The 16,880-nt window shown below is 40.4% G+C and overlaps 1 protein-coding gene and 1 long non-coding RNA gene across 4 annotated transcripts in view; one reads left to right on the top strand and one right to left on the bottom strand.

Moving 5' to 3' along the window:
• jade2 (jade family PHD finger 2) overlaps window positions 1–14,238 on the top strand; it is a 145,550-nt gene extending 131,312 nt beyond the window's left edge. For 2 of the 3 annotated variants that reach the window (XM_032576558.1, XM_032576559.1), the window contains exons 12-14: window positions 3,285–3,416; window positions 6,963–7,108; window positions 7,564–14,010. In XM_032576558.1, the coding sequence (XP_032432449.1) occupies window positions 3,285–3,416; window positions 6,963–7,108; window positions 7,564–8,265 (980 nt within the window). In that variant the 3' untranslated portion in view covers window positions 8,266–14,010. Of the gene's footprint in view, window positions 1–3,284; window positions 3,417–6,962; window positions 7,109–7,563 lie in introns of all 3 variants that reach the window. The other variant, XR_004340988.1, reaches the window with a different exon arrangement.
• LOC116728441 (uncharacterized) lies at window positions 5,088–14,743 on the bottom strand. Its single transcript, XR_004340989.1, has 3 exons — window positions 14,633–14,743; window positions 12,476–12,480; window positions 5,088–5,102 (listed from the first exon to the last, which is right to left on the bottom strand). It is a non-coding gene; the product is annotated as an uncharacterized LOC116728441 (long non-coding RNA).
• Window positions 14,744–16,880: the final 2,137 nt, after the last annotated feature.

The following is a 16,880-nucleotide window of genomic DNA, read 5'->3' on the forward strand; positions in this document are numbered from 1 at the left end:
GAGCTCAGGTAAGAAATGCCTTACAATGGCTTCACGCGCCACGAAAAGAGAAAATTAATCACACACTTCAGAGAGATAAACCCCCCGGTGGCGTTTCTACCTCTAAACAAGAGAAGGAAGGATGATGCTGCAGAGATGAGAGAAAGGACAAAAGAGAATCAGGAAAAGCACACATCTTTTTCTTTCCTTTTTTATGGGGGAGAATACGCTGGAGGCGTTTACTGCTGATGCTTGGATTTGTGCAGAGATTACAACCTGCAGGGGAAACTTTCTACACTCTGCAGCGGCGCCTTCAGCTGCCCTTGAAAAGCCCAAAATTAGTTTTCCTCCTTTTCTAAAAGAACAAGATCAGATTAGGAAGAACAGAGGAACATGTAGGAGAGCTGTCCCTGGGAGATCGGGAGATTGTGCTCTTGTTTCCCAGGAGTTTAACTCTGCAGGTTTTCCAGATTATTTGATGTTTTTGCTGAACCAGGAGAGTTTTGGTGCATGTACCTGCAGCAATTCCCAATCATTTAGTAAAACTAAAAAACATCATTCACCTGAAACCTTCACTCAAGTTCAGAGTGTCCTTGAAGCAGCAGAAGGATTTACACTCTCCAGTATTTAACATCTGAAACTCTTACATATAGAGAAAAACTTCAGTTTGATACTTTCTGCACATGCTGAGGAGAATCAGTATTTATGGAGGTTTGAGAACCAAAATGTTTGAGACGTCGCTAAACATCCATAGACACGTTGTCTGTAAGGAGCCACTGACAATAAAACCATTTACGTTTAAAAAGATTAGCTACTGTGCTTTCACTCTGTGTACATAGAAACCTTTAATATATCCCTCACACCATTATGAAATCCGTAGCATTGCAGTGTCGCTGTTTTCATCTGTAGTAACTGGGTCAAACAGCGGCGCCATCTTGTGATGTAATCAGGGGTAAGTCAAACCGTAAATGACTCAGGCTGATTAAGGCTCAGAAGTGGGGGAAGCTGTGAGCGATTACAAGGCATGCAATTTAAACATAAGTCCATATAAAATCCACTGCTTATATTGATTAGATTTCTGTCCTTTGGAAAATGTTTGGTTTCTCTAAGGCGCACAGGTTGGTCCTGGAGGGAGAACCGGTGAACTGGTCAGTCTCAGTAGCGGCCGTCAGAGGGAACGAGGCGCTCTGTAAGCCAGGTTTAGCGAAGTGACGACGCGTTTCCACGCTGTGGCTGCAAACATCCCCATGTGGTTCTGCTAATCTGCTCCATGTGGAGCCCAACGGCTCTGATTCCTCTCTCAATAATACAAACAGTGTAGGTTTCTAATAGAGCTGCAAAAATATATATTTTATGATTGAAAGAAAAATTATTCTGTCCCTTTTTTGCTAATTATTCATTTAATTTTCTGGAACAAATGAAAGTTACAGTTGGCTGCACAGAACAAACATGAATAACTTGTCACATAGTGAGGAACTTGTAACAAGCTTTTCTCGCCGTTTTATCGAGTTTTATAGTCGGAGCTTTTATCAGGTCGTTTATCAGCTTTAACTCAAACTTTTGTTTGCACAGCAGGAAAAGCAGCTACAGGATTCAATTAGAAAGGTCTATTCATTTTTTTTAAATCCACAACTTATCAAAATGTGCATGAATTTAACACACTGCTTAATGTGTCTTCACTGTTTAACACATTAAGAAACGTTTTAACTGAGACTAAATGAAACTCAAAGTCTCCTCTAAACCACATTATTGGCAAATGAGTGAAATGTACTACAGTGAGGGTATGCTGTTATTCCCTGAAGTGTTGCTTTGATTGACAAATCCTTTCATCTCCATGGAAACCCCTAACCCCCTCCACTCCTCCAGACTAGCGGCAGCAGCAGTCAGGAAACACCTGGTGGAACGATTAGCTCCTCACTGAAACGCTCCAAGGACGGCTGATAACAGCATAATGGAGGAGCGTGCTGTAAAAAACAGGAGCTTCTTAAAGAGACAGAGCGTATAAGTGATATATAAAACATTTTGATGTCAAGTAACAGTTACTTGATTGTTCTGTAAAATGTCACATGGAAAACACAAAACTGCCCCTTCAACATTAACATTTTTAAATTTAAATTTTTAAATATATATATATACAGTACAGTATATATACAGTATATATATATACAGGGGAGCGAGTCAGGAAACATTTTCCTCCACCAGCATCACGTCGTGACCTGGCCACTATCCTGCAAGAAGAATGGCTTAAAATCCCTCTGACCACTGTGCAGGACTTGTATATGTCATTCCCATGACGAATTGACGCTGTATTGGCCGCAAAAGGAGGCCCTGCACCACACTAATAAGTTATTGTGGTCTAAAACCAGGTGTTTCAGTTTCATTGTCCAACCCCTGTATATATACAGTATATAATATATATAATTAATTCTCCCCTGCTTATTGTTTTTGTCCTAATTAAAGAGGTCAAAATATTGTCATATTGTAATAAAGGGGTGTACAAACTTTTGCATCGAGGCCCAAAATCCCAGAGCAGAAAGTAATCAGGGTCAGAATTTTATTTTTCTTCCTCATGTAAAATTGCTAAAATATTATTTTGAATTTTTTACCTGCACATGTAATATTTTACATTGATCTTAATATTTACAGTTATTTAACTTTTGGGATTTACTTAACATTTTTAAGCTATAAAATGTTTTTACTTTAATCCCAGCAACGAAAGTAAAATTTTTTTTTTACATTTGCCATATTTAGACAAATGTAATGGATGGGTGTGGCCCGACTAATAACACATTAATAATAATAATAATAATAATAATAAAGAAAACGCAAGAAAAAATTGGTGTGTTTGTTACTTTTTAGGGTATTTTCTGTGGCAAATTTAAATCTTCTTAAATGGAAAATGTTAAAAAGTCTTTGATGGCCAAATTTGTGCCATTCCTGAATTGCCACACAAAATTAATCCAAAGGCCACAAATGGCCCCCGCGCCTCACTTTGGACACCCAAAAATCATATCTTTTGCTAATAACTAAAATATTTTTACAATGTTGGTGCAGAATGAGTGTTTTTGTCATCCAGGGCTGAAGGTTCAGACACAGCAGTTAATGTGTCGCTTCTCCCAGATGTAAATGAGGCTCTAGTTGAAGAATCAAACGCTGACAGAAAGAGGAAACCAGATTCTGATGAGTGTGCAGCTTGAACCTGGAATGATTTGGTTCCCCAGGCTGTTACTTTCCAGCTAAATCTACCTTAAACTGAATAGATCAGCTAAATCCCTAACCTGAGCCCGTCTTCTGTCTCCCTGCAGAGAAAACCCAGAAGGCAGAAAAGAGGAAGCAGAATGGAGTGAAGGATAAAAGGAAAGAGAGAAGGAAGCATGGCACCGGCAAGAAAAAGGAGAGGTGGAAGTCTGAGAACGGCTCCCTGCTTAAAGAGCTAGGTAAAGTGTGTGGGTGGATTTTACTCTGGCTGAGTTTTTACTGAGTTTCTTATTTCTGCTCGATTAAAATATTTTTACATATTTTAATGTTGTGGAGCAAAAGCTGTCACCATAAAGTGAGATCATTCAAAATAACTTCAGTTACTTTACAGAGACCCAGTGGGAAATACAAGAGTTAATATGATGGTCTAACTGTAACGCAGTGAAAATGTTCAGTTAATTTGTCATAAAATGAGTCGACAACTTCAAGAACAACAATTAGTTTGATTGTTTCTGACAGGAACGTCAATTTAAAACCATTAGATTTTGACCTGATTCAGGCTGAATTCACACCGACCCCGTTTAGCCCGCTTCAACCCGACCCGCTTCAACCCGACCCGCTTCAACCCGACCCCGTTTAGCCCGCTTCAACCCGACCCGCTTCAACCCGACCCGCTTCAACCCGACCCACTTCAACCCGACCCCTTTTAGCCCGCTTCAACCCGACTCTGGTCCGTTTTTCCATAAACTCCAGTTCATTTGGTTTGGTGTGAACGCTAATCGACCTTTGACCTCTGGTCCTCCAAACCTCGGTCTGGGTTCGGTTGAAGTGAACTCTGGTTCGGTTTGAATGTGAACACCAAGCGGACCGGAGACCGCTCCAAAAGTAGGAAGTGAACTACAGTGCAGGGCATAAATACAACCAAAGCTAACGTGCTAGCCTAGCGCTAGCAGCAGAAATGGCTCCTGGTCTTCAGCCAAAGACTAAAGAGAAATCCTCCAACACTAAAATCTGACGCCTCCATCTTGTTTCCATCTGGTGAAGAAGGAAGTTGCTCTCAGTGTCTTCAGAGGTTTTTGTGTGGTTTCCTTCAGTGGTTCTTGGTGCAGCGCCCCCACAGGCCAGGAGGGGAACAGGTTGGTTTGACTCAGAACCACAGCAGCTGGAGGTGGAGCAGATGATGGAGTTCTGGTTCCAGTAGAGCCGGGTCGACCCGACCATCAGGAGGAAAATCATCTTTAATAATTATAAATACTATAAATTCAGATCTGCACTAAATGTTAAATCACAACTGAAAACACTGCCTGAGGTGTTATGCATCCAGACTCTGCTTGCTGATAATATATTTAAGGAGATTTTCATTGCCACACTTTATATAGATTTTCTTGACTAAGGTCTACTTACACACACACACCCACACACACATGCTTCCTGTAATGCAAGGCTACAAACGTTAAAGTAGAACATTACTTACAACAGTTTAATGAGCCAAAGGAATTGATCAGCAGGTATTTTAAATGGGCGCTACATGAATGAGATGATTAATGATGGAACTTCTGTAGGTTTTATAGCTCAACTGTTTGAGTTGTTGACACTTTCCTCACCGATGGAAACTTTACACGCTGCTGAAACTCGATGCTGAGCATCAGACACCTGAGAGAGAAACTAAAGGTCAAGGCGCAAAATACGAAGCAAAATGGATTTAAAATTTTCTCCAGGATGTTTCTTGTTATCACTGCTGGTGGTAGAAAATGTCTGGATGTATAAAACCCAGTCACAGTTTGTCTCCTCTTCACCCGAGCTGTTTGTGTTTACATCAGTAAACTGTGATAACTAGCAGCCTGGTCTGGTTGTGCTTTATCTCCATTTCTAGTCGTCCCTGTTTGTCTTCTCACTGGATTTGTCGCCCATATCTGTCCATCTGGCTCTGTGTTATGAAACCCCATCTTCCTGTTTATTTTGCTTCTTTTTCTTCCACCTGACCGCAAAGGGGATAAGAACTGCAACTTGACGCGGCATGCATGCTGGGATACGGTCACAGAAATTGCGTTTCCATGACAAATAAGTCGGTGTTTGTGTTTGGTTTGCTGCTGTTGTTTTCACCAGGGTCGATTTACGTGTCTGACTCTGCCGTCCATTATCAGTGTTATATATATATAGTATGCTGCTCTCAGTGTGCCGTCTCTGTGTTTGTCTTTGCATGCCGTATGTGTTCATATCTCACTCTCTCAGTGTGTGTGTGTGTGTGTGTGTGTGTGTGTGTGTGTGTGTGTATGGGTGTTGTGTGTCAAGCCATCTGTTCCCTGTCGGGTCTGGTCCTGCCTCTTCCTCTGTGTTTTCAGAGACGAAGATCCACCTTTACTCTCTCTGAAGCAGCAGGTTATTAGCTCCAGGTCAACATCGATAAATTAAATTCTTTTTTATATTGTAAAACAAAAACGATGTTAATGGTGTTGACGTTTAAAGCTTTCTGCTTGTTTGCTTCCTCTAAATACATATTTCTCATGTGATGCCACACTTCCAGTCTTAAAGGGCCAGTATTGTGATTTCCAGGCCGTTCTATTGCATAATCCAGTAACTGTTTACCTTCAGTTGTTGTAAACATGCTTATGTTTATCAAATAGGACTTTAAAACAAGTTTTACTTCCTGATTCCTGTTTGAAATTGGGCCTCTGTGTCTTTAAATCTCCTGCTGTTTCTGAAGCTCCGCCTCCAGGAAGCCGTCCCAACATGGCTCCTCTATTAACGTTTTTACCAGCGTTGCTCTGAGCAGCAGCTCCTATAATGAGCTCAGTGGGTGATTGCTAATTGCTGCTGGCTAGTCTGGAGGAGCTGAGTGGGGGAGGAGCCTTGAAGGCGGGGCTAGGTCCACCCAGGTGTATCAACAGCTGAATGGTTGCCATGGAGATTAACATGGAGGGAAAAACATTATAACATGATGCAAAGCTGAAAAAGAGAATTTTACATGACACTGCCCCTTTAAATCTGATTTTCTGAGACCTGCAGATACTTTTTGAAGTAAAACCCATGAATATCTTATTTAGTGTGAAACGTATCTCTCTGGTTTCTAACCCGAGCCGTAACCATAGCGACCTTCCACCAGGTGACATGTGGGTGTTTCTTTTCCTCCTTCCTCCCTCTGGTCTGCTCTGTCGTTTCCTTCCTCACACCTCTTCCCCGTTTCTTGTTTTCTCCTTCGTCACCTATTCCCTCCCTCAGAGCTCTCCTGATTCCTGCAGAGGCATGCTGCGTCATGGAAACAGCCGCTGTGTGTGTGTGTGTGTGTGTGTGTGTGTGTGTGTGTGTGTGGGTGTGCGCGCGTGGGATAGCTGGTGTTAAACGCACCCTAACAGCACCTCCTGCTGTCCTGTTGTCGGATTATTACAGGCGGTTTAGGATTTACAGGAGAGACTTTTTCTCTGAAAACTCCTCTGTGATATTTCAGGTATTTTGGGAACGCTGTAGATTTACAACAAGAATTTAGTTAAAAAGGAAAACAACAACAAAACTATTAAATACAACAAATCTTTAGCAAGCCGAGCAACTAAAGCTGCTTTGTTTAAATAATGATACAGCCTGAGTATCATTTTTGGGTTCTCTGCCCACCTCTGCTCTTTGATATGTACTTTATAAGTTTTAATTGCTGGTTATATTTCTAGCACTAATATTAAAGAAACTGTTAGCTAATAAGCAATTTCCCCCTGGAGATTAATAAGGTATATTTAATTCTGTTGTAATGAAGTTCAGCAGAAATGTGACTCGTCTTTGTCTTTCTGTCCTGTCAGGTTTGTCCAAGTCGTTTCCGTTAGAAAGCTCTCTGTTCGACAGCTGGCTGGCCAAGTCGGTCCAGATCACCGCGGATGACATGCTGAGCCAGTGGGCTCTGGACGGCCAGCACAACCACAAGGGCAGCAGCCTGCTGTCCGACCAGGTACGGCTTGTTATTTTAATGAATGGGAACAGGAGGGAGATCATTTCTGAAGCTGCTTTGGCTTTTACAAAAACTATTTTAATAAAATGTCATGTTATTTGACTTATTAATTTATTTTGTAATCTTTACAGTCTGTTGAGCATGAAATATTATTAAAACAAGATTATAATTCTTGCTTGAAAGTTATTTCTAAGTTAGTTTAGTCTTATTTCAAGTGTATTATATTTGCTCAAAACTAAACAAAAATTACTTGGTGAGATTTTGTTTTTGCAGTGTTTACTGGAAACTTTCAGATCCCTGCTGACAATAAGACGATCTTCCTGTGATATTTCTGGAGTTAAATGTGTTAGTCATGCAGCGTTTCCCTCTGTTGATGGACTTATTTAAAGTTCTTCCATCTTAACCATTTTTTTCCTGCTGACCCGTTTCCTCTCTTCCTCCTCCTCTTCCTCCAGCTGATGCAGGGCGAGGAAAGCCTCCTGAACCTCATGATGGAGAACTCTATGCAGTCGGCGTGGAAAACGCCTCAGCTGGGCCGGAAACCCAGAGGAAGCAGCAAGCCTCGTTCTCGAAGACCGAGCGGCGCCGGCGCCCAAAGGGTGTTCGGGTCGGCCGCGTCCAGCAGCCCGTCCACAGCCAAGGGCTTCTGGGAAAAATCCAGCCACGCTGGCCGCCGAGGGGAGAAGCCCAGAAGCTCATCCAAGGCGGGTCACCACCACCAGACCAGGAGCTGCGACCCGAACGGCGACCCGCCGCCGCAGCCGCCCATCTCCAAGATGGATTCCTGCCACATCTCGGAGGAGCGCGGCCGCTGGGACAGTGTCCACATGGCAACCGGTTTGATGGCGAGTGCTTCCCCTTCACCGGCCTCCAGTCCAGTAGCCGCAGTGCCTGACGCCGGGGCCGTCCTGCGGGGGTCGCGGCCCCGCCCGGCCCGGCAGGGTAAAGCGAGGTCAAGGGTCGGGGGACCGGACTCCATGGACCTGCCGCTCACAGGGAAAGGCGCATCACTGCTGGACGCCGCCGCCGAGACTGATGGGTACTTCTCCGATGGAGAGAGCGATTTGGAAACACGGTCCGGCGGACGAAAGCTTCGGCTGCCACAGCTGCATCCTGCCAACGAGGATCTACTGAGGAGGAGCGTCCTGGCGTCCTAAACAAAGTCCAACCAAATCGGTGGTACGGAGCAGCGTCCCAGCTCTGACTCTGCCTGGTTTTCTGAATGTAGCTGTATGCCGACCGTACAGTAAAGCTTCTCCACTGGACCGCAGTTTGCTCCTCATACTATAGGAAACTAAACATTCGTCTTTTGTATATTTCTAACTCATCTGGTTGTGGCCTGGTGTCTGCGGTTTGCTTCAGACTTGCGAACAAACACTTTGGGGCATTATTATTCTTCTTACTCACGCTGGTTCCAGGGTATGCTTTAAGGTCCGAGCTACATCCAACGAGTTTTCCTCAAAATATTCAGATTTCTTAGCAGAGCTGGCATGAATATGTGCAGAGGGCAGCACAGGACAGAATCTTCTCAGCCTTGAAAAGCACAAAAACTAGTCAGTCATGGAAGCACTTGAGAGTAAAACAAAAGCTCATTCAGGGCCCGGGTCGATTTCAGACGCTGATTTTCTCATTTTTCATCCCTTAAAAGCAGAAATATTACAGACTAAAGATTGACCCCAACCCCGCCGCTGTGTCAGACACAAACTCACATATACACTCATCATAGTATGGTATAAATCAGGGGTGTCCAAAGTGCGGCCTGTGGGCCATTTGTGGCCCTTGGATTAATTTTGTGTGGCCCCGGCTGCAATATTTTCTGCTTGGGGATTTTGGCCCCTTGGTGCCAAAGGTTTGGACACCCCTGGTATAAATACCTAATCCAATCTTTCTCCATTGCTGCCAAATTCTTCCTAAATCAATTCTACCCCCTAAATCTTTACAAAAATATCAGTAGAGAAACGTTGCCTTGCGTCACTTCCTGTGACCTCCCACAAAACAATCAGTGAGTGAATCAATCAGCCTCTCAATCCAAATTTGTAACAATCAAAGCGAAATGAAATCCCAACAGATTGGTTGCCATGTAGCCACTGGGTGTCTTCACCATAATGATTGAATAGTGCCTAAAAAACAACAAAAAAAACAAATAAACAAACATGCAGCGTTTGCCATTTTTGTAACCAATGCATCTGCAGCACTTTGCAAAGCAGAGCCACAGAGATGCCTACTGTTACGAGCCACCCCTGAACGCATCACGGCAGCAGAGAGCCTTAAAAACAAGAGCTTGGCCAAGTTACACCATGTTCCAGCTTTCAGGAGTCCTGCAAGATATTTGTTGCTCATGTTTGATCTGCTGGGATAAAAACAGCTTTTCTCCTTCAGGTCTGAGCCCATTTCAGTCTGGTGGTTTTATAATTCAAAAACCACCAAAGAAAATCTACATTTTATTGTGAATTTATGAATCAAAGTTTATTCGACTTGAGACATCAGTAGAATCACAGAAAATCAATTCTGCAGCGCCCTTGAAAAGCAGCTCAATCTACTGATTTATATTTATATTCAGTCTTCCTGGTGTAAGCAGTTATTTCAGTTCTCTGTGTTTATGTGAGAAAAAGTTTGTAGTAATGTTATAAAACAAAGGAAATACTCAAGAAGCTAAAAACAAAGCCCTCACCCAAACTTTCAGATTTCCAAAAGACCTAGAAATATATTTAAATCTAGCTTAAAGTACTAAAACAATCAAACTTTGTTACATAGTGAAGCCCAATGGAAATCAAAACCAATTGGGAAGAGATGAATCTATTACCACTGCAGACCACCTCCAAAAATACCTAAAGCTACAGATTTTACTGGTTTAAACATTAAATCTACCTTAATATTTACAGCAGAAACCTTTAATATTTACATTCATCCTTATTTCCATTCAACAGCCAATCAGCACCAAGGAAGTTGAATGGTGCGCCTGGATTGGTTGCTTTATAAAACGTCAGTCGATAGCGTGTCACAATTATTTTTTATGCTTTATTAAAACTATTTTTCCAACATTTCACTGATTCAGAAGATAAATTACTGGAGATCCCAAACTTTTCATTGAGTTTTCTGCAAATTATCTGCAGGAACTTCACTGATGTGTAGAGAATAAAACAATGTTTAAGCTTCCTAAGCTATGTTTTAAAAATGAGGAGCAAAGCTACTTCCCACGTTATTGGATGGTGTTTACAAAGCATCCAATCAGGAACACTGTTCATGTTCATTGGTGCTGAAGATGTTAGCTTCCACTGCGCGTACATCTGATTTTGAACCATTAAAATCTTCATTATTGGAGGAACTGTCCAGGATTTTAGCTAAGTGTTGTGGTTCAAGTCAATTCCAACTGATTTAAGTCGTTGTAGATGAAAAATATCAGAATAAATTGGTTAGTTCAGGTCATTATGTGTGTCTATGCAGTTTGCCATGTTTTTTTGGAGGTTTTTTTAGCGGATTGTGACACCAGCATGGCGTTCTGATCAAACCAGACTTGACCAAGCTCCTGTAGCAAACGGCTCTACTGCAAAAACCGTAAACTATCACAGATAAAGCATGAATCAGCGCCCCGCACTCCTGAGTTCCCAAACCGAGCTGCGCCTCGTTTTACTGCAAATTCACACATCTTACCCTACAGAGTCGTATTTTCTACTCAAGAAGCTGTTTGCGGTATTCTCAGGGGTTAAAGAAAAACTTTTAAAAAGAATTAATACAAGATTTAAAAATAAAAAAAAACATGTATGTAAAATTATATATAATACACACATATATCTATGTAAGGTGAGGTATGTTTAGAAAGTTTGTTTGGCAAGAGTCAGTTTGATTTCCAACACCACTACTACTGAGCAAGTGTCTTCTGTAAGTGTGAGCTTCAGGCCCGGGTTCAACGGCTCTGATTTCACAGATCATCATCAGGATGAAGGCTGTCCTGATCAACACAAATCAATCAGATCGATTGATTAGAGCGAACTGCTTGAGCCGGGCCTGACACACAGCCTTTAAGTACAGATCTCTTTCCATCCTGCTCTGTTTTATTTCACTTTATTTTCTGTAGACACATTCTGACTGGTGTTTAGGAACGACCATGCCAAAGAACAGATCTGTGTATCAAGGCAGCATATTTACATCTTGTCTACACACACACACACACACACACACACACACACACTCTGTCTCTGGACTGCAACATAAAGTGAGTTTGATAAAGTGTTGGAAGGTTTTGGTCACTTAACACAGATTTCCAACATGAAGCTGGTCTAACAGGGTTACAAAGCAACAGATGAATAGTTTTCTATGGATGTGTGGTTCTGACTTCCTCAGAGAGAAACGCAGAGTTTATGACAAGCGATGGCACTGTGTCCTTTTCGTTCTTCAGGGGATTTACACGGCTGTGTTGTATTGTGAAAATGTCTCTTTACTCAGAGTTTCTGAATTCGTGCCGTAGCCTGGAGGAAGTCGGACTTCTGCTACGTCTCAGACACGACGACGTGTCTCTGGAGTGACGATGCTCATTCCAGCCTCATGCGTCACCCAGACATATTAATGTAATCTTGGTTTCAGTATTCAGAGTAGCCTGATGTTGTAGACGGTGGTTTTAGATGAGGCCTGTACGGCCTCCACATGTAGTAGCAGACGCTGAGGCTGCACAGCACAAACAAGAAATCAAACCTGAAACCAATCAGTAGATATTTTAACCCTTTGCTGTGCAGCCTCAGCAACAAAACCTGGTTTTATTATTCTGTATTTACAGTGTGGCTTCAACGCCCTCTCCTTCCACTTCATAGATGCTGTAGACTGGATTCTTTATTATTTTTCACTAGCATTCAGCTTCAACGTGTGGTATGCTGGTGCGGCCGCTGGCTCACTACTCCAAATGTGATCTTTGAGTTTTGCAACTCTGACAACAGAAATACACATTTTCTACATCTTGTGGGTTAGTTCTGTGAAATTTTGGTCCACTAGAAGAAGAATCAGTAAATAAACGAGTATTTAGGATAAATCCATATTATAATGTGCCTGTCACTTTAAATTTGAGTCAATTTATCACTTAAAATACAACAGCCGACTCAATATTACACGAGTCGGCTGTTGTATTTTAGACTCTTCTTTGCAATTTCAATATTTGACAACTGCTGGCTCTAAATTACATGACGGCAGGTCAGGAAACAACATCGACTTTGAAGCGTCTCTGGGGGAAAACGATGAAACGCTGGTTAAAGGCCAGCGCCTGTTGCTGCAGCTAATGGCCATTTTTCCTGCGGTTTGATTAATCTGTTGCAAAACTCAAGACGAGACGTTTTCTTACAAAGAAACCAAATCCTGAGAGAAATAACTCCACCATGTGACCCCACCTGCATACCACTGGACTCTTACACAATATTCACAGTTACAATAATGTATTATACTGTTCAACTAATAGCTACATTTTCATATTCAGTGTTTTTAAAAAGCCTTTGCAGACGTTTTATTTGGTTGGTAATGCTTAGTTGTATCAAACTAGAAAGCTGACTCATTATCTGCTTCCACTGGTTTTACTGGCGCTTTGCTCTCCTTTCCAGTTAAAGTTAAAAGTTTAAAATCTCAACATCCACAACAGCTGTGCAGATCAGAACTTCATCCTGGAACAGCTGCTGTGGAGGAAAAGACAGGAGGTCAGAGAGACTTCAGGAGGCATAAAGTGAGTTTTAATTACAGTCAACTTGATAGAAAACCTTAAATGTTTTTATATTATACAGTAAATACAACTAAATACTCATTACTCTTTTCTTCTTTAACTGCCTCTTAAATGTGATGCATTTAATGGTTAGGCAGCTTCACAGATTTCTGTTATGAATGAAGGAAGATTTATTCGCAAAACATGAAAAAGTGGAATATTACTCAATAAAATAAAGGTTAAATATCTCTATTTAAAGGTTCAATAGAGATATTTAACCTTTATTTAAAGCAGGAATTATTTCCTTTTCCTACTGAAATAAAAAGTTAAATGTTGATTTTTCTCCCTTTAAAAGGATAAAAAGAGTAAATACCACAAAGTTGACATTTGTGTTTGGAAATAATTTAACCATTAAGGTTAGCAGCTGCCTTACCGCTTTATTTTACATAAATATTATTTAATGGAGAATTCATTTGTAGTAAAGATGCACCAAAAAAAAAAAAAGTTGTATTTTTAAATCCCACAGAAAAGTGAATTACCAAGATTATCTCCGTTTATGAATCAAAGAATATACGGCTAACATTTTTATCATTTTTCTTTTATTTTAAAATCTACATTCTTAGTTTGGTGCATTTAAAAATCTGATTTACTGATTTTCATCCAACAGAAATTACTCTGAGACTAAAGATAATCAGCCTTAAAATGATTTACTTCACACTGTAGATGATCAGTTGGATGAAATGTGGAGCCTCTTTGACTCCACCGCTGAGGAAACAATTATTTTTTTTTAAAGTGTTGTTTTTTTTCTATCATCTTTAAACAAATTATTTTCTCTCCATTGCAGCTTTTTACACTAAAGCTCTGATCTGCATAATCAGAGCACCTTACTGCATCATTTTCCTTCCCATCACCAGCAAACCAGCGTTTCCGCCTCTCAGCCCTCCATCCTGGTTTGTTCCTCCACTCCTGCTCTACTCAGCGATCAGCTTTTTACTTTCCTTTAGAAACATATTTTACTCACAAAAAGCCAGAATAAATGTGAACATCAGTAGCTTTAAGGACAAATGCTGACAGTGGCAGACGGGTTTAAGGAGGTAAAACATTCGCGCTCTGCTCTGCTTCATTCTCACTCAGACATGTGGAGGAACTGAAGCCAGAAAAATAGAACAAGTTGTTCTCTCTGCGTTGTGTCTGCAGCCTTTCCACAGTCAAGTTAGCACACGGCTAATATAAACAATAACACGCATGCAACTTTTTAAGCTTTCTCTGCTCTCACTGATGCTCCTTGATTGCAAAGTGCAACAATCAAATCAAGCAAGCACTAAAGGAACGGGAAACATGCTTTTAATAACTCGCTGATTATAAGAGGGATGTCAAACTCACTTTTATTTTTGGCCATATTGAGATTATAAATGTCTGGTTCTGGTAAAATGTATTGATAAAACCCATTAACAAACCTACTAACAAACGTACTCCTTAAAGTTAAATACTGAACATCATTTTACATTTGTGTCATTTGGTGGTATTCATATGAAAACTACAGACGATGATTATGATGGCCACTGGGGAAAAAATAATTTGGGTTTTAATCTGAGATCAAAAGTCAGAATCTGAGAAAAATTTTAGAATTTTGACTTTTTTCCAGAATTCTAAATTTTTTTCTCAGAAATTATTTTTCCCTGCAGAATTCTCAGAATTTTGACTTTTCTCAGAATTATAATTATTTATCTTAGAAGATTAAAGTCAGAATTTTCTTTTCTGTGGCCCTAATTATCCTCTGTTGAAAACTATTATTTGATTGATAAAATACTATTTAAGCAAACAACGGTTAGCTTCTTGGTTCGGTTTACATAAAACTTTACAGCGGGCCATATTTGGCCCGTGGGCCTTGAGTTTGACACTTGGATTATAAGAACCATTAATCTGAAAGAATTAAACAGTCAAACTGGGGCTGTTTATTGATTTAAGAAGCTATATGGACCCTGATATTAGATCATCATCTTAATGTTCCAGCTGATACGTTGGAACATTAACGTATCAGTAGATTCACCATGAATCTAGTGGAAAATGACAGATATGGTCAATCTAGGTTATGCATCTTGTCTGATACTTAAAGTAGACATATTATGCAAAATTCACATTTTGAACATTTTTGTTCTTCCATTTGTGTCTCAACTGCTTCTAAAAACAAACCAAGCACTTAAAAACATTTATTGGTAATAAGTTAATGTTTACTAATGTCTGGAAGACGAGCCATTTCAAAAACCTCCCAGTTGTTAAGTCACATGCAATGAGCTCAGCCCGTTACCTAGCAACCCCAATGAGCTCAGCCCGTTACCTAGCAACCCCAATGAGCCCAGCCTGTTACCTAGCAACCCCAATGAGCCCAGCCCAGTTCCCAGTTGATCCCCAGCCAGTTTGGTCAGCTGGTTTTCTTGCTGTATGGGCTGTATAATGGCTGCTGGGAAAAACAAGAGTTTTGTTGTTGACTCACCATCCAGAAACCAGTTGCTGCATTCTGGTTGGTTGTGCAGGAGGCTCCACTTCCTCTTTTCAAAGATGTACGGTTGTGTAATTGTACATCTGAGGCCCTAAAACATCTCATTCTGGAACTGATTAGACTGAAATCTCATTATCCAACAATAATTTAGTGCAAAAACTTATTGAACATGTTTGTATAGGCCGATTCTAATCTGTTTGAGGAAGCATAATAGATCACCTTTAAATGCAAATTCCTTATTTGTTCCCCACAGATTGGACAGTTCATTTAACTTTCCTTTACATATAAAAACTACCACTGGGATCCATTTGCAGTGGATACTGAGGCTCCACTGAATAGAACTATAACAAAAAGTTTATTATTCTGGTTTGTTTCAGTTGCTATACAAACATGTGTAACATCTGAGTGAACTTTTCATCCATTTTGGTCTTTAAAAGTAGATATATGATTTTGAAAAACACCAATAATTTAATTTACATAGTTTGTCCTTCTGCAGTTTTGTTGATGTACTACATTCAAGGTAAAGTAAAAACCTGTTCAGAGAACAAAATATTTTACAACAAATTAAATATAAAAGATTTACAAGTTATTGCCAGTGTACAACTAAAAAACATTTGGTAACCTTAGTTTGAGTAAGAATAGAGTTGAGTTTCCCTACAACAGACAGTGAGTTTAATGTGACCAGTGCATAATATTGACTGTAGGGAGGTGCAACATGAGCAGACTTTTTAGGTGTAAATGCAATTCATATAAAAAACTATTTGTAATGCAAGTAAGCTCCTTCATTGATATTTCTTGCAATTTTATCGCTTTTCTTCATTTCCTTCAGGATTATTTTAAGCATTGCCCTAATCTATTTCCTTAACATTTGTAGCACTAAAATCAGTTTATTTTCCCAGTTTTAGCCTGAAAACTTCAATCTTTCCCATTTTCTTTCCTGCTCCACTCACAAAAAGTACAAAATCGATACATTAAATCTGAATTATGACAATCATTTTATTTATTGTACTAACATTAAAAATGAAATTGACCATGGGGGCACAAGGAAGAGTCCATTTTGTTTCCTGAAAATGTGTTTTGCATAAAAGGCAAACCTGGACCAAACTTATGACACATTACTGTCAGTATTTTTATTTCCAGAGCTCAGCTTTATTTTCCTCCGTTTCTCCTCGCAGTGCAGAACAGACACTTTGTGACTCATTAATCACAGAAACACTCGCTCTTCTCTCCTTGACCTATAAATTAAGTTTTCTCCCTCAGGTTTAAAACTTGATGAAACAACAATTTTTGCCTTGCAAAATTCTTTCAAGGACTTTTGAATTTTCTAATGAAGCGTTTGCTGGGGTCCTCGGTACAAACTCCAGTTGCTGAAGTAAGATTTATCGATCGCTCCCTTCTTCTACAAAACTCCGACGGTTTTCATCCTTTTGGCCTCTTGAATCCAAATCATTCAGTGAAAGCAGAGCTGCACAGGATCACCTCTCCTGCTGTCGTATTTGTCCTTATGAAGGTGTTCAGGTTTCTGCTGTCATCCATTTCTCCTCCACTCCGCATCAGTTCTTCAATACAATAATATGAATGTTGCAGGAGTTAATCTT

Source organism: Xiphophorus hellerii, chromosome 11 (assembly GCF_003331165.1).
Source record: "Xiphophorus hellerii strain 12219 chromosome 11, Xiphophorus_hellerii-4.1, whole genome shotgun sequence".
Classification (NCBI taxonomy): Eukaryota; Metazoa; Chordata; class Actinopteri; order Cyprinodontiformes; family Poeciliidae; genus Xiphophorus; species Xiphophorus hellerii.